Raw genomic sequence first — 17,954 nt, 5'->3', positions numbered from 1 at the left:
TGTTTTTTGTTTTTTGTTTTTTTTTTTCCTCCATCGGTGTGCTGGAACTTCTCTGGAAACCGGGGTTTCCACACAGGCTCTCTTCGTCCATGGGTAATTGTCTAAGACGGTTCCCGGCCCCTCCTGGAGGCTGGCCCTCCCCGTCTGCTGCCTCACGGAGAGCTCTCTGCCTCCTCGGCTCACCGACACCCTCACGCTCTGAGCCAGAGCCGGGAGATTGTCCCCACACAGCGAGCGAGGGTGAGGGCGGGCTGGCCCCCGTCCCTTCTCGGGCTCTCAGTCAGATGTGGGCTGGAAACAGCTGCGTCCGATGTTTTGTTGTTTTCTAGTTGTTTCCTACTTCAGCTCCAGCCTTTCCATTCTGGCCAGAGTCTCCTTGGGATATTTTAACAGAATTATAGAACCCTAGAAATCATGGTTAGGAACTAATATTTTGTTCCTAAATCATGTATTTTATATAATTAAGAGTGAACTAGAATATGTTCTAGGACTGAAGATCCACCTCTATCAGATAAATATAGTTCTGTTTCCATGAATAGCATTTCCTTTTCATCTCTGCCGCCACATCCAGGGAAGAGGCAGCCTTTCAGCTAAAACCAGGTGGAGGTCAGTGGTTGCAGCACCCTTTGACCATGGCTTACCTCCCAGGAAACTATTCTTGAACCAAAAAAAGTCACTAGTAAGTGTGTTATTTCTCTCTCTCTCTCTTTTTTTTTATCTTCTTTTAATGTTTATTTTTGAGAGAGAGAGAGAGAGAGAGAGACACTGTGAGCAGGGGAGAGGCAGAGAGAGAGGGAGACACAGAATCCGAAGCAGGCTCCAGACTCTGAGCTGTCAGCACAGAGCCTAACGTAGGGCTCCAACCCATAGACCATGAGATCATGACCTGAGCTGAAGTCAGACACTCAACCGACTGAGCCATCCAGCCGCCCCGTGAGTGTGTTGCCTCTTAAGAAGACATGGCGCTTATAAACTTCAGCATCCTTTGCAACTGGAGCGTGCAGTGACCTGGGAATGGGAAGGTGCCTCCGTAGGAGAGCGCGTGTCCCCATCAGCACCCTACGTGGCAGCGAGCGACTGTGTGTGTTCCCACCAGACTCGGGAACAGGGCTGCGAAACACAACCCTGTCCGACTATTCTGGGGGCTCTAGCCAGCACAGAAAGAGGCGAGGCGTGGAGTTCTTTAACGGGGGGAGACGGGGTCATCATTAATTGAAATGACAGCAGTCTGCCAAGGAAATTGATCCCCAAAAGGTTAACTGTTAGAGAAAAAATGCATAGGGTGGCCAGTGACAAAATAAATATCCCAAGTCCGTGTTTTTCCTGCAAGTCAGCAATAACCCGTTGAAAATAATGTGCCTGAAGTTCCTCTTCAGAACTGGGAACAAAAATGTAACTTACCAAGCCATGCATTTAACAAGAAGTTTATAGTAACTATTTTGAGGAGCCGCAGAATTTTACCAAGAGATGCAAAGGGCCTGGAAAAAGTCAAGAGTGTTTCTTGGTGGGAAAATCAATACGATAGGGATGTTATTTCCCTCGACTTACTGTATAAATTTAAAGGAATAACAGTAAGTACTCAGTGGATGTTCTGGAGCTTGGCAAAGAATATTCTCAGGTTCATCTGAGAATAAATATGTGAGAATAGCTTTTCATCAAAATGTTTGAAAGGACCAGTTTTAGGCCAGTATGACTCTGGTTACTTTAAGTAGAGGAGAGATTGTCGGGGCTGACAACTGGAGCTCTGCATTTCCCTGTTGCCTGCTGGCTTTGTCAGTCAGATCGGCTCCCTGTGGGATAAAAGATGGCTTTAAAACTATTTCCAATTTTCAAGGAAGTCAGAAAGGCCAGTCTGAAGAGCTGTCGCCTCTGTGCTGTCCCTAACCTGCAGCCGCTGTGGTGACCCCGCTGGGCCTCAGGCCGAGCCTCCTCACTCGTACTTTCCACAGACTTCCACGACGGCTCCTCCCCCGCCCCCCGCCGTCCACGGCCGCCAGTGTCTGTGGAAGGAGCTAACGTGTAGCGAGCTCTGGTTCTGTGCCGGGTGCTACGAGGTATGCTGTGGCGTGCGTTTTCCTCCCGTGGAAGTTTACCAACCAGTTCTCAGTCAGAGACCACTAGAACGACAGCTGCCGTTTCTAGAGCACTTGTTACGACTAAGGAGCTACAGACATCGCGTCATTTAACTTGACCGTAGTTTATTAGATAAGTGCCATCCTCCTTTCCTAGGCCTGGAAACAGAGTCACAGAGTTACTGTGTCTGAGGTTGTTAGGCCGTAAGTGGCAGAGGCGGGTCGTCGCCCGCGTGGCCGTGCGGCCCCGTCCGGGCACACGGCTTCTCCTGGAAGGTTTCTCTTAACAGCATCTTCCTGACGTGCCGGCGGTTTTCTCTCTGCTGCCCGTGAAATAATTGAGTAGATATTACCCGCAGCTGTCAGATTATGGAAATGCCATAGGAGTTGATGTTCTTTTATATGCACAGAAACAAAATGCCGGTTCATGAAAAATATTTGCTGTCAGTTGGTACAACCGTTAAATGGAAAACTTTGACGTTATGTCACAAAGGTGAAGACCTACACACCCTTTGGCCCAGCAATGCCCTTGGTCATTGCACATCCCAGAGAGTCCTGTGCACATGTGCGGTGGGACATATATAAGATCGTCCACAGTGGTCTAACAGTTGTAGTAGCGACTCATTACTTAGCTGTTCAGAATAATCACTTTTCCTAAATAGTTATTGTCGGAGCCCCAGACCAGAAACAACCCAAATGTCCATCAGCAGTAGAGCGGGTGAATAAAATCATGGTATATTTGTGTGATGAAATACCTGTTCAGCAATGCAAATGAACAGTATACAGGTGCTTGTAGCTACATGGTTGATTCTTAAATAGAACGTTGAGCAGAAGAGGCAGACACGTGCGGAAATGTACTGTGTGGTTCCGTCTGCACCCTACGAGGGAGACGGGCACACAGGGAAACATGCAGGTGCACACAGACCCAGTAGTGGACCACGTGGAGGGCAGCGTGGTCGTAGCCCGGGGCTTTGGGGACCCTGGGAAGGTTGGTTTTCTTGACCCAGGCGAAGGCTGCTGGAGTCACTTTAGCATTTTGTTATACCATTTATGTTTGGTGCGCTTTTTTGTACGTGTGCAAAAAGGTTAAAACATCTGATGGCAGACTGTTTTATTTTACTGTGCTGTGCGTTCAAGGGATCGGGTGTGACCCACGCTAGGGACACGTGTTTGGTTGACAGAGAAGCTTGGCGGTAGAATATCTCTGGATGAACAGGACACTCGGAATAGTTACTCTGTCGATCTCTGCCTTTCTCTTGTAACTCGGATGCAGGCACTCTCGGCTTACGAAGAAAATGAACTTTTGGCAGGTTGTACATAAATCAGTTCCCGAGGTCATGGGAGAGTATATTATTTAAAGCAAATACTCACACTCTTTGATTTATTATTCCCTCTCCCCACCCGACATTACTCAGGCCTTTGTTTATTGGGTTTGCTTAATGTAGGGTAGAGCTCTGCCTGGCAGCGTTCATGACCCCTCGGATCCAGAGACAGAGTGGAAGGCAGTGTGCACATGCCACAGCCCTCGTGTTGCACCCTAAATCCTGCTCCTGAGACACTTCTGGCGGTGCCTAAGGGTCAGGCTCCTAAGGCATTCTTTTAAAAACAGCGTTTTCTTCTGGTGAAGCATTGCGATCAAAATTTAAAGGAACAAACCTTTTACGTCAGTGGTTCTTATTTATTTGACTTAGAATAAATCACCATAAACTTAAAAAGTCGCCATAAACACAAACGCTTACATTTCTGGGGACAAGTGTGCGTGCGGTAAATGCAAATCGTATGAAGTCCCAGAAGCAAGCAGCCGTTCACCTGGAAAGTCTTGGAAACTCACGCTTTCTGAAGCACATGTGCGAAGTGGGCAGCCAGACGCCGAAACGCTTTGTCAGAGGCCCTTCCTGCCGGAGAAGCAGCTGAGTAAACAGTGTGCAGCCTGCACGAGGAGCCGGAGGCCACAGGCCGGTGGGTTTGTGTCCCCGCGAGACCCGCCGCTGCCACCTCCGTGCGCGTCGCCCGTGGAGAGCGAGGCCGTGGCCGGAGTGCGGCAGAAAAGTGTGGCCCGGAGATGTGCTCTCCCGGCAGAGAGTTTCGAGATCTGATTTCGTGGCAGCGGGGCATTTACATGTTTACAAAGTAGAGCTGGGGACGGGACCGTGTCGGGGAGGAGGGTGTATTCTCGATGAACGATCCTGTCTCTCTTGAAGCTGGTCAGTTGGTGCCGCCGCTCCACCCGCACATGTTTTCCGGTACGTGCCGGGAGTGCTCGGAGCAGAGTGCTCAGAGCAGGCCCGACTTCGAGTCTTCTGTAGCTGACGAGTCCGCCCGAGAGAGAGAAGGGCCACGTCGCCGCACTGGAGGCAGAGCACGCGGGCCTCGCCCCGCAGGGGCTCGTGCTTCCGTTCTTTCTGTCCGAGAAATTTATGGCAACGGTTAACGCCCATTGAAGGTTTACTACGTGCGAGGCTCCGGGCTGCCTATTTTATATGATCCCATTTAATCTTACCTAGAGGGTAAATATTATTATTTCCATCTTATGGTGAGGACATTGAGCTACAGGCAGGTCAAGTGAGGCTCCCGGGGCCATACAGTGAGGAGGTGGCGAGGCTTCATACGTGCAGAGCACGTGTTCCGACCGCTGGCCCGCGCGTTTCCCCAAAGGCTCCCTGTGTTCCCCGTCGTTTTGGTAGTGGACATATAATGGTGGAGTTTCACCGTATCTTCCTCTTGTGTTCCCAGAAATTGAGCGTGGCTCGTGTGACTGATTCCTGGGTGGTGGATATGGTGCTAGATTCTCATATTTCACTATACGTATTAAAAGTCTATAAAACAAGGGTTTATAATGTTACGTTTGTCTGGAAATTTGCTGACACAGCTATGCGGGCTGTGTATAAATCAGTCTGTCGTCAGAGGGGTGTGCTTTTAGAGCAAATAATCACTGGCTTATCCACCCCACCCTGCCATGTTCGTTTAGATGGAAGTAGTTGGTTGTTGTTTTTTTTTTTTTAATGCCAGAATTTTGATGTTTTGCCACAGTGTGTTTGCAGCAATGATAAAAGTTTCTCCCGACTCATAATCCCAGCCCAAATGCATTTTGTTTTGAATTCTTAACCCCTTAAAAATAAACGTATAAACGTAAGATTAGTGTTCCCAATTCTGCTTGGCGCTGTGATTCAGAGCTATGAGGGAGTTTGACACGGTGACCCAAAATAGGGAGCTTGGCCAGATAACCCCTTAGTGTCTTTGTCTCCCTTGCAACTCACCCGTTTTATCGCACATTTACACATATTAGCCATGCTAAGCTCTGCACCCTAAACAGTTTTGTATCAGACTCAACACAATGCCAAGTACGTGGGAATTATTTACTAAGCATTATGAATGGGTTTTAGTAGAATTTTAAATTGCTCAACTAAGTCAGAGTTTTACTAATCTGGATATAATAAAGACAACATTTTTTTTTCCCTTGAGAAGTAGTTTTTTATTGTCTTGAGTTCATTTTGGTCATTTAGCATTTTACTTGAAAGGCATTTGTGTGGCCACTAACTTTTTTCGTCAGTGAAGTTTATTTTTACATAACTGTAGACTCAACGTGCAGTTGCAAGAAATAATGTACATTTTACATTCCTACCAGCCATGTCCAAGTAATCGAGTTTTGCTGCATCCTCACCGGCCTTTGGAGATTTCCCATATACTCCGTTTTCCCCACCGATACGTCGTGTAAAGCCATGTTCAATATCATACCAGGATATTGACCTTGATGCAGTCAAGATATGGAACAGTTCCATCACCACAAGGATCCTTCCTGTTGCCCTTTTACAACCACGCCTATTCCCTCCCCTCCCACCTCACCCCCTCCTCAGCCTGTGGCAACCACTAACTGTTCTCCACTTTTACAATGTTGTCATTTCAAGAACGTTCTGTGAATGCAGTCATAGAGCATGTAGTCTTTGGAGATTGGCCGCTTTCGTGCAGCATAACTGTCTGGAGAACCAGCCAGGTGGCTGCGTGAATCAGCAGTTCCTTCCTTTTTATTGCTGAGTGTTGTCCCACATGTGAGTGTAGCGCTGTTTCTTTAACTGCTCACTTGTTGAAGGGCATCTGGGTTGTTTCTAATTTTTGGCTACTCTGAATAAAGCTGCTGTAAACATTCACGTACAGACTTTGTGTGAACATAACTTTTCATTCCTCTGGAATAAGTGTCCAGGAGTACAGTTGCTAGGTCGTCTGCTGGTTGCATGTTAGTTTTCCAAGCAACTGCCCAACTGTTTTCCAAAACCTGTTTGCAAAACCTGTACAGTTTACATTCCTACCAGCCATGTCCAAGTAATCAAGTTTCTCTGCATCCTCACCGGCCTTTGGTATTGTCACTCCTTTTTCTTAAAGCTACCCTGGTAGGTGTAGGGTGATACCACATTGTAGCTTCAGTTTGAATTTCCCTGATAAGTAATGATTTTGAACATCTTTTCATGAGCTTATTGGCCATCCGTGTATCCTCTTTGGTGAAATGTCTGTGTCTTTTCTCATTTCTAATTGGATTTCCTGTTTGCTTTTTTACTATTGAGTTTCGAGAGTTTATATTTTTTAGATACTAGTCCTTTGTCAGATACACGGTTTGGAAGTATGTTCTCTCTCCAACTTGTCTTTCAGCCTCTCAACAGGGTCTTCAAAAGTTTTTGACTGTGACAGAGTCAGCTTTGTCACCTCTTCCTTTAATGAGTCATGCTTTTGGGGTCAAGTGGGAGAACTCTTTGCTTGGCCATAAAGTCCAAAGGTTTTCTCCTAGGTTTTTTCCTAAAAGTTTTGTACTTGTACGTTCTATATGTAAGTCCATTACCCACTTTGAGTTAATTTTTGTACAAGAAATGAGACTTAGGTCAAGGTTCCTTTTTCCCCTCTGGATATCCAGTTACTCCAGTGCCACACGTTGAAAGGCTCTATTTCTTTCATTGAATTGCTTTTGCACTCTTGTCAAAAACCAGATGGGCATACTTGGTTGAGGGTCTATTTCTAGATTCTTCATTCTGTTCCATTGGTCTATGTGTCTATCCTGCCAATACCACACAGTCTTGATTGCTGTAGCTACATAATAAGTCCTGAAATTAGATAGACTGATTGCTCCCTCTTTATTTCTTTCTTAAAAAATATTTTAGCTATTCTAGATCCTTTGTCTTTCTGGATAAATTTCAGGACAATCTTTTCTGTGTCTCCAAACAATTTAGTTTGGATTTTGATAGGAATTTTATTAAACTTGTATATCAATTTGGGGAGAATTGACATCTTCATGATGTTTGAACCTTGCAGTTGAGGAACATGGTATGTCTCCCCATTTATTTAGATCTGTTTTGATTTCTTTCATCCACATTATGTAATTTTCGTATGCAAGTTCCACACATATTTTGTTAGATTTACACCTAGATACTTTTCTCTTTTGTTTACGTATACAATTGTAAATGACACTGTATTTTTAATTTCAGTGTCCATGTGATGACAATATATAGACATATAATTGATTTTTGTATATTTATCTTATATCCTGCAACCTTGCCTAACTCTTACTAGTTCTATGAGTTTTACCTTTTGTTTCTACTCATGTTTATTTAACATTTTCTGTGTGCCAGGCATTATGTTAAGACTTTCCACGTGCTTGTCCAAGTTCAGTAGGTAGTGGAGCCAGAATCTTGAGAGGCAGACTATTCGGTCACTTCATTTGTTAGTTTGGCAGATATTTAAGGAGAACCTATATGGGCCACAGTGGATGCAGACACAGGGCTCCTGCCCTCCTGGATCCTACAGTCTGAAACTGGCATTAGAAGTAACACAAATGGTTATATGATAAAAACAAGTTAATTAGTTATAATTTAATTAACAGCATTTGACTTATACTCTAAGTCAGTAAAGCAGTGACACCTTAGCCAGCCTTGTGGAGCGGGAACATCCAGGGAGGGCTTCCTAAACAGTATCCATTATCCTGGGAACGGCTTTCCAAGAAGCCAAACTATTCATTGGTTCTTGTCACTTACGTCAATTTCTGAAATTCAGAGATGTCTGTGATAAAAGCTCATATGAAGAGAATTGTAAACGTCGGTTGCCAAAGAGCCTAGCAACTCCTGGCCGAAACTGAATGAAGTTTTCCAGTTGCCTCTGTCTCCTCCCCTCCTTTGCCTGCTACTGTGTGAGACCTCCCCCCTACCCTCTGCACCAGTGATTCCCACCGAGGCCCCAGGTTCCTTGACCTCTGTACCAGCCAGCTCAGTCCAGCCCTCTCCAGCTGACCCTCCGCTTGGCTTGGTGCTGCTGGCCATGCCCTGCTTGCAGACTTCCTCTCCTTCCCTTCCACGTTGCCAGGTTTCCTCCTCTCTGGAGGGTTCCCTTCCTCTTTTCGCCTGGCGAGCTGGGTTACGGTGTCATTTGAGATGGAAAAGAGGCCCGTTCAAGGAGTGAGGTGCAGGGTCAGATCCCTTTTCTGCCAGTCTGTCTGGGAAAATCATCAGTGTCCCTAAGCCTTGGTAACAGTAACTCTAAGTTTCTGGTCAGTTGGGGAATAAATCTTACTTTATAGAAATTTGCCCTTCAGACAGCCTTCCAGGTCAAGACCCCTCTACCCTTGAGAAGGGAAGGCACGGACCCCCGGTGGGCACAGTGTACCTGCTCCCATGGCTCGGGGCCGCGGCTGGCCCAAGTGTCACGTTCACAGGAAGGACAGTGGGTCCCGAGCCAGTACTGTCCCCACTCCCGTGTTTTTCCGCCCTCGGCAGGCCCGCAGAAATGAGGATGTTTCCTTCTCTTCCTCTTTTCCCCCCTGACCACAGGAGAAATTGCTGGTCTCTGAGTCAGCGTGGAAGAAGGAGAAGGACATCGTCTCCAAGGAGATCGAGAAGCTGCGTGTGTCCATCCAGAGCCTGTGCAAGAGCGCACTTCCCCTGGGGAAGATCATGGACTACATCCAGGAGGACGTGGACGCCATGCAGAACGAGCTGCAGCTGTGGCACCGTGAGAACAAGCAGCACGCCGAGGCTCTGCGGGAGGAACAGAGGTCGGCAGGAGCGAGGGGGCGAGGGGGGCGAGGGGGGCGAGGGGCCCCACATCTGCCCAGGGCCCCGGGGGGGGGATGGGGAGCCTTCACCTCTGCCCGGGGCCTGGGGGACATCTCCCCTGCAGGAGGAACAGAGGTCAGTCGGGGCATGGGGCTGGGGAGGGGGGCCCCACATCTGCCCAGGGCCGGCGGGACATCTCCCAGGAAACCACCACCCTCCCCAAAAGCGGTGTCTTCTGCGTTCATACCGCAACATGCACTTCTTTGTAACCAGTGGGAAAGATTTGGAGTTACCTTTCGCACGTAATTAGACGTAGGCAGTAAAAACTGTGGGGAACTGTGCAGTACGGGTATTATTTTTTTACGTGTCTTGCCACAATCCCCCCAATTTTGTAACTGTTTGTAGTTTGGCAGTGTTTTCGCTTTTTACTCCAGAAGAAATAAATGCAGGTGAACTCATTTCGAAATTGCTACCGTGAAGGAAATAGAACCGCTAAAGAGAGATTTATCTTAGGGAAATGTTTGACACTCTTGTATTTATAATCGTCCCAGCATGAAACTGTATCAGTTGTTAATGTTTTTTTTTTTTTCCAGAAAAGTATCTGATTGGACTCAGTGATATATCTCTAAGCCCATATAATAAGCTGTGTTATAACGAAGCTATACTCTTTTATTAGTCTGCTTATTCTTAAAAATTTCCTTAAGATTTTAAATTCCAGCACGACAGGAGTTAGGAAATCACCGAGAACTTTTTGGTGCCGAGTCCAGCGTGGTCATTTGTTAGCACTTTGTACGTTTCGTTTAACGTACTAAAAAGTGGCACCCAGATGGTTCTTCCTTTGCAAAACTGATGTTGCTTTATGGCAGGATGGTTGGACACCATCACTCTTTTTGTATTTATTCTGTATCGATATGCTTAAAAAATACTAAAGGGAAAGGCTGATTTGACCTCTGTCTTCCCAAGTATGTTCTAGATTTTTCCTGGCACGTAACCCAGGACTGAAAGGCCTCATGCCTTGGGCAAGGGAGTCCGGAGGGAGGGTCTCTGGGGGGAAGCCCTTGCAGCTGGGTGAGCCTCCCCCTGGAGGAAGGCGAGGGAGGCGGAGGGCTGCCTGGCGCAGCAGTCTTGGTGGCCGCACCGTCCCCAGGGCTCTCTGCAGCGTACGTCACGTAAAGACTTCAGACACATTAGGCTCCTGTGTATAATTTCACGTTTGACTCCACTTCGGGTCGCGGTGAGGCTGTGACCCCCGTTGTTCCCAGGCGTGGGGCTTTCGTCCCTCCGTGTCATCACCCGAGCGTGTTCGTACTCCTAGCCCTTTTCTGTGGATGCCGTGAATAACCTCCGTTTGTCTTCTTGTGTCGTTTTGGTCAAGAAGCGCGTGTCCGCGGAGCCGCGTGGTCCTCACGAGCCCCTGTGTTGTTTCCCGCCAGCATCACGAACTGTGCCGTGGAGCCCCTGAAGGCCGAGCTGGCGGAGCTGGAGCAGCTGATCAGAGACCAGCAGGACAAGATCTGCGCCGTGAAGGCCAACATCCTGAGGAACGACGAGAAGATCCAGAAAATGGTGTGCAGCATCACTCTGAGTTCCAGAAGGTGAATGCTCGGACGTCTCGGAAGCCGCCCGCCCTCCTCGGGCCGAGAATAAAAAGGCAGAGAGAGCCTCGCTCCTCTCTAAGCTCAGTTTCCTGAAAAAAATGAAGTTTTCGGTGTCCTCCGACCGACGCGCAGGCTCGCTCCCGCCCGGAAGGGCCGTGTTCTCGTACCTTCCTCCCGCGGGCGTGTGGCCCGTGGAGGGGACTCCCACACGCGTATTCTCCGTGTCTCGGCCGCGGCCTGTGTGCTCAGCTCTGTGCCAGAATCCTCCAGCAGGCGAGCGGTGCTGGCGCGCCGAGGGAGACCCGCGTCCCTCGTCTTCAGGTCTCAGGCCTCGAGTCGGGCACTGGCACTTACATGCAGAGCGAGGTCGACTTTGATGAGCAAGGTCGACTTTGAGTTCATCCCCCCTTGCAGAGGGGTCATCTGAGCCTGTATCTCTAGGAGGCACGCGGGAGGTTTTTAAACCTCTTACCCACGGCCCGCGCTGCTCGAGGTCATTTTCTCATGGGTCCCTGTTGCCTCTGGCTTGTGTTTACAGCCTTAAAGTTCAGAGATTTGAGGAGGTTTCAGTGTGTCCTTGGCGGGTGTCTGGCCCCCGGGTTCTCCCCACGGAGGCAGCAGTGAGCCCGGGTGGGGGGCCTCGCTGTCCTGCGCCCGCGGCTTCGGCCTCTTCCCTCTTCCGCGCTCAGTCTTGCGTCCCTGGGAGGCAGGAAGACTTCGAAGGATGCACCAGTTGACCCCATTTTTTTGATGTTACCATTTTTTTGGGAAATTGTTTTTTAAAGCAAGGCTTTTTAAAAACATGGTTTATATTTAGTTTTTCACATACGATATCGCCAACATTTACGAAAGTCTTAACTTCGTACGTAAAGGCTTTCCCCTGGTCAGAGACATACTCACAGGTCTTGGGTTCTGGGTCCCGATACCGTTATTTCTAGATATTTGTTGTGTGAACCACGCAGTGCCATTGAAACGCTAGAATTGCCTGAGGAGTTTTGCTTCTTTAAGGATTAGCACGAATGGCATGGGTAGGTTTTCTTCCTGGCATTTCCAAAATACGTCCTTTTCTAAGGTAGTTACGTGATCTTCCAAGCTGAATACGCTCGACATCCGATGATTAAGTTCCGCCGTTTCCACACACGGGCCATCTCCTCGTTTCTACAGCGCACCGTTAAATTGTGTGATCAGATTGTGCTGAGTACATTGTTGGAGGCGGACGGCCGGCCAGTTAACTGTCCTTCGTACACTTCTCTTCTCTCCTACTAAGTTGAACGACTTAGCCCTACAGGGACTGTTTTGCTTCAAGATGTCTGCCTTTTATGAATTTGTGTATCTGAATAGAGTTTTTGTGTTGCAAAAAAATTGCATACATTTTATGAGGCAGATTTTGTATGAAGTAGTTTATCAAATTGTATCATAAAATTTATTTTTATTCTATACATAAATCATTAAAAACGATCACATATTTTTGCTAGAAGCGTATGGGTTGTGCAATTGAGTTCACACCTGGAAAAAACATTTATAAGCATTTGGGGGTTTTTTTATTTTCAAATGTGTGTATTTTGCTTTTTCTGGTGAAGAAAGTTCAGGGAAATTTATCTTTTCATTCATACCATGACACTTACACCTCTTCTGTGTAAATTGAGGTTTTATAAGCCAGGTAAGCATTTATCAGAAATTTCAGGATCATTCATGAAGTTATAGAAAGTCTCTGCATGTGATTATGACCGTATCTTATCGTAGGCACAGTCAGTCCTCAGGTTATTCATTACTTTGAGAAGATACACAAAGGAGATCATTAAGTGTTTTCCTCTACTTTGGCTGAGACATTTCCAGGAAGTACTGAAGTCACACTGCAGGAGTTTTAATTTAAAAGTTGAGCTGACGCTAATTTACATTCGAAGAGAATGCATAAAGCTTTGGAAAGATTAATTCAGGACTAAAATTTGAGCTTTCTGCTCCCGTATTCACGCTTATTTTTCTTTTCAGTAAGCAACTTAAAAAAATAGTAACGACTGAAATCTGTGAAGATGATGTCATTTAGTGGCACGAAGTGCGGGTTAGGACCTGGGGTGGCCTGGAATTGCATTCCGTGCTGACAGGTCCCCTGAAGTGTACTTGGACTTGATCGCTAAGCTGCACCCGGCTCACTGAGACGCATCTTCCGTCCGTGCGCAGTGTCAGGGCATAGAGCGAAAGCAGGGCCAGCAGGGCGGGGACCCGCAGCCGAATGAACAGGTAGATGTCAAAGGTCACGGGCCGAGGGTGACCCGTTTGCTCGAGCTTCCTCAAGAATCCGGCTCAAACGAGGCCGCGCACAGCAAGACCATGTGCTCAGCCGTTCCCGCCGATGGGGAAGACATTCCGCTCAGAGCTGGACTCCGAGCCCAGCTCCGGAATCTTCCACCCACGCCGGCGATGCAGAGAGCCGCTCGCCTCCTCGCCTCCGTGGCCACGCCTCCGAGGAGCCAAGCACCGCCTCCATGGAGCAGGCTTCCACGCGGTCCGGTCCGCAGCAGAGGGTGGAAGTGAGAACGGGAGTCGCGGAGGCCCCCTAGCGGCAGAGGCCGGAACTCCTGTCACTCTCCGGAGCCCAGCTGGGGCCTGCCCTTGGGCTCCGAGGTTAGCTGTCCTGCGATGCGCTTTATAAATAAAAAGCTTTTATATTTTTCTAAGAGGTGTTTTGATAAGTATAGTTATACAAGCCTTACAGTAAGGCAGAAGTGAGGCCCTACAAGACTCCCTTTTTTGTTTGTTAACGAGCGTCTTCATAAAGGGAGATTGGGAAGGACATTTTTTTTTAACTCTTTTTTTTTTTTTTTTAATTTATTTTTGCAAGACAGTGAGAGACAGAGTGCTAGCGGGAGAGGAGCAGAGAGAGAGGGAGACACAGAATCCAAACCAGGCTCCAGGCTCCGAGCTGTCTGCACAGAGTCCGATGCGGGGCTTGAAATCACAAACCGTGAGCTCGTGACCTGAGCCGAAGTCGGTGCTTAACTGACTGAGCCACCCAGGCACCCCAGGGAAAGACTTTTTTAAAATTCAGCTAGAGAAAAGACATTTAAATGGCTTTGAAACTATAAAAAATTTTAAATCCATATTTGGAGCCGAGTTCCAAATTGATAGCTTCTTAAACCAAGCAAGGAGATCTTTCTGGTAAGAAAACGGGGTTCAAAACGTGAAGTCCATCAATGACACGGAGGCTGTGCCCGGTTAGCCGGGGAGGGGTCCAGGCTTTGTAGACCAGTGAGATCAAAACCCACGCTGGCCTCCCCGGGCCAGAGCCGCCAGCAGGGTGCCCTCGGGCCCCCGCCCCCTTGTCACCTGCCAGGCAGTCGCAAGGGCACGCAGGACGGAGGGCCTCCGGGCTCGTCAGTCACCCTCACGCCGTCTGTTTTGTCCTTCACTGTGCTCTCACGTCTCCCACTTGGGTCTCAGAAAAAGCCTTTTAGCGCCGCCATCGCCACAACCGTAACGATCAGAAAGCACTCAAGTTTGCCCTTCAGAACTTTCCTCGAAGCCAGTACCCGGCTGGACGCTACCAGCTGGTGTGCGCGGGGCTCCCTCCCCGGGGGACACTGGTGTGAACACGGGCGCTGCTGCTCCCCCGTGGGGGGTGGTCCCGCCCCGACGGGCTCTGGCTTTTCTCCAGCGTCCTTCCTGGTAGGGACGGCACAGGACGTGCGTGGTGGCACGTGGCCGTCGGGGCGTCGAGGGCCGTCAGGCGCTCGTGGGCTCTGCGGCCGGTGGGGTTGTTGAGCCAGATCGCGGCTGGGCTGTCTAGACCTCAGGCATCTGGCGAGGTGTCCGCTCCCCTGGGGACAGATGTGGGAATGTCCGGATTCGTCATCGGTTGGAAGGACCTCGCCAAAGAGGCCATGTCTGTGAATGGTGTTGCCCTGGAGGGAATTGCCTGTGGGCCTGCCTCCTGGACATCTTTCCCAACCACTGTCTGGGGGGAGCTGTGGCAGGCGGGTCTGTGTGACTCACACCGGCCTGAGTGCGTGGGCCGGACCCACACCCTGGAGAACCGACTCAGCACGTGGGAACGTGAATCGGAACCAGCCCTGCCGCAGTGAAAGATGGCAGGAAGCATCAGGACGTGACGGGGGCTGCGTGGCCTTGGAAGCGCCGTGGAAACCCCCGTGTTGTCTCATGAAGCCGGACTCTGCGACCTTGGGAGGCGTTGGGAGACGAGGCCCGGCTGGCCCTGGGCCACGGCCTGATCGTGGCTCCCACCAGAGCCCAGCAGGGCACCCTGTGACTGTGCTGTATGAAAATGAGTTTTTAATATTTTTAAATGTACTTTATTTTATTTTTTAAATATTTATTTTGAGGGGCACCTGGGTGGCTCAGTCAGTTGAGCGTGGGACTTTGGATCAGGTCACGATTTCACTCTTTGTGGGTTCGAGCCCCGCGTCGGGCTCTGTGCTGACGGCTCGGAGCCTGGAGCCTGCTTCGATTCTGGATCTCCCTCTCTCTCCGCTCCTCCCCTGCTCACGCTCTGTCTCTCTCTCTCTCTCTCTCTCTCTCTCTCTCAAAAATGAATAAACGTTCAAATTTTTTTTAATATTTACTTTGAGAGAGAGAGAGAGAGAGAGAGAGAGCGTAAGCAGAGGGAGAAAGGGAGAGAGAGTCCCATGTAGGCTCCACAGTGTCAGCACAGAGCCCTCTGTAGGGCTCGATCTCGTGACCACGAGATCATGACATGAGCCAAAATCCAGAGTCAGACACTTAACCGACTGAGCCTCCCGGGTGCCTGAAGATGATTTTTTTTAAAAAGAAACTTACCCTTTCTTTTATGTATCATTATCCTTAATCATTCCAGTTTTTTGTGTATTTGTGTGTGGCATCATTATAATTTTTAAAACACGGCTCTACAGTTTCATTTAAGGTGGTCTTTTTATTTTTGAAGAGGTGATCTATTGACACGGATCAGTAACCGTAAGTGGCAGGAAGGAGACCACACGGAGCCCTCCCTCCCTCCCGTCCCTGCCCCTGCAGGCAGCCATCCCATTGGCCGCGCTGTTTCTTTAGGGAAAAGCAAGCAGACTGAGTACTCACTCTTCTACTCCCCACAACACACAGAGTCACGAAGGGGAGCATGCCGTATACACTGTTGCACACCTTGCTTTTCAAGTGTGCTCTGGGGCGCCTGGGGGGCTCAGTCGGTTAAGCGTCCGACTTCGGTTCAGGTCATGATCTCATGGTCCGTGAGTTCGAGCCCCGCGTCGGGCTCTAGGCTGATGGCTCAGAGCCTGGAGCCTGCTTCGGATTCTGTGTCTCCCTCTCTCTCTGCCCCTCACCCTCTCATGCTCTGTCTCTCTCTCTCTGCCCCACCCCTGCTTGCGCTCTCTCTCTCTCAAAAATAAACAAACATTGAAAAAATTTAATAAACTCCTCTTACACTCATAGATTCAACCCCCCATGATCAGGATGGGTTATTCTGACTCATCGATTAGTTCTGTTACGTATTCATCATCCCTGTTTCTTGTCGCCCAGTGCTTGCCGTCTGGTTGTGAGGGAGGGGCCCCCCCCCGCCGTGTTGTCAGTTACCCCAGTCTTCTGTGGGTGCCCTGTCCTTGGGGCGTGGTCCCCCAGTGCTCCTGGAGTGCCGCAGGCTGACAGTGCGGGGAGCCGTGCGTCCCCTGCCAGAGGCTGCCGCTCCCTTCCTCACCTCTGCACCACGAGGGACACTGGTGAAAGCTTTCTCCGGTGCCTTCCGAGACGGTGTGGAGGGCACCTGTGAGGAGGGTGCAGACCCCCGCCGCCCCACGGCCCCCGGGACTCACGTTCTTGCCCGCCGGCAACCGCCCAGGGAGCCCGCGTTCCCGGCCGGGCTGTGTTCCCCATTGTCACTTCGGATGGATGGTCCCCTCCTGGGTCATAATCCAACCCTACCTGGAAAGGCCCTTGGCAGACTTGAAAATCAAAACCGGGACCCGGACGCTCGGGTGACTTTTCATCGCCGGCTTCTGTGCCGTGTTCCTGGGTCACCGCATTTTGCTGAAGCACAGACGGTTTGGTATCGGCGATAGTCGGTGGACGGGTGTGGGTTTCAAGCGTAACAAGGGAGGAGCCCAGGCCAGAAGCTTGGCCTGCTGGCCCGCGGGGCACGACAGGCCTGCTTTCCCTACGACGGGCCTTGGGGTCATCGATGGGACTGTGCCCCTCGCCCACGGGGAGGAGACGGGGGGGGGGGGGGGGGGGGCCAGGAGCCGGTGACACGCACGGCCCGGGCCCTGTGTCGGTCCTCGCCTCACCTCGCCTCCGCTGGCAGAGAAGGACAGTCTGGTGAGGCCTGGGGGGCGGGCGCCCCACCAGGTGCCTTTTGCCCTGATGAACTGTTCTCATCTGGTGACAGAGGCTTCCCTTTCCCTTAAGAAACCCCCAAGGCAAAGACAAGATCTTGGTGGGAAGAAGGCCACGGTGGCCTGGGAGTGGAGCTTGGGGTTTGGGGTCCGTGTGGCCCGGACACCCCCTCCTGTACCTCTGAGCCTGTGGTCATGGCCCCCTCAGGCTCGGGGGGCCTGGCAGGAGCCATGGGGTGTTCCCAGCTGGTCGGCCCATGTCCCCTTGTGGGCGGAGGTTCTCACACCTGATTTTCTACTAGCGGAGGGAAGCGCCTACTGAAATGTGCCACAGACACGCAGTTAAGTCCAGATGCAAGTCCAGTCTTGTGCGGTTAGAGAGCCCACGACTAGCATTTTCTTGGGAGGGAACAGGACGGCGGTCTGAGCCGAAGTCTCGCAGGAAAGCCTTGCCTGGTCCTCGAGCCTGGGGATAAACAGGGCAGGGAAGGGCACAGGTCTGCCATGGCCGGCTGGCCCCCACGTGGGGGCTCCCGCCTGCCCAGTGGTGGCACTGAAAACAGAGACGCCTGCCAGAGGTTCGCGGCTTCGAAGCCGGGCACGGGGCCCGTTAGAGCTAACGGGGCCCGGCACTTCTGGGAAGATTTGTTTTGTCTTCCCAAAGTGAGTGAGGCCCTTCTGGCTTGGCAGTGAGACGCCAGTGAGACTCTGGGCTTCCCCAGGCAGAGGAGCCGCTTGCCCGCCCCACCCGATGGCCGGTCAGGTGCGGGTCTCCCGGGCCCCGGGCGTTGTCATGGTCCCGAGCGCCAGCAACCCTGGAGGACCGAGGTGCAGACGCCCTCCACCGCCCCAAACCAATCTGTAAATTGAATGCAGTGAAAAAAAAAAGCCCAATGGGGATATGGAAGAAATTTAAGCCGATGCTATACTACAGAGCTATTGTAA

At 50.3% G+C, this 17,954-nt stretch overlaps 1 protein-coding gene across 6 annotated transcripts in view; it reads left to right on the top strand.

Moving 5' to 3' along the window:
- The window catches only part of TRAF3IP1 (TRAF3 interacting protein 1), a 61,446-nt gene extending 48,822 nt beyond the window's left edge, over window positions 1-12,624 (top strand). For 5 of the 6 annotated variants that reach the window (XM_040450487.1, XM_040450485.1, XM_040450484.1 and 2 more), the window contains 2 exons: window positions 8,876-9,099; window positions 10,534-12,624. In XM_040450487.1, the coding sequence (XP_040306421.1) occupies window positions 8,876-9,099; window positions 10,534-10,699 (390 nt within the window). In that variant the 3' untranslated portion in view covers window positions 10,700-12,624. Of the gene's footprint in view, window positions 1-5,697; window positions 6,218-8,875; window positions 9,100-10,533 lie in introns of those variants that run through there. The other variant, XM_040450486.1, reaches the window with a different exon arrangement.
- Window positions 12,625-17,954: the final 5,330 nt, after the last annotated feature.

The sequence above is a fragment of the Herpailurus yagouaroundi genome, unplaced genomic scaffold (assembly GCF_014898765.1).
Source record: "Herpailurus yagouaroundi ecotype Mexico unplaced genomic scaffold, PumYag 202, whole genome shotgun sequence".
In the NCBI taxonomy this organism is placed as follows: Eukaryota; Metazoa; Chordata; class Mammalia; order Carnivora; family Felidae; genus Herpailurus; species Herpailurus yagouaroundi.
This window is presented reverse-complemented; position numbering and strand designations above follow the sequence as displayed.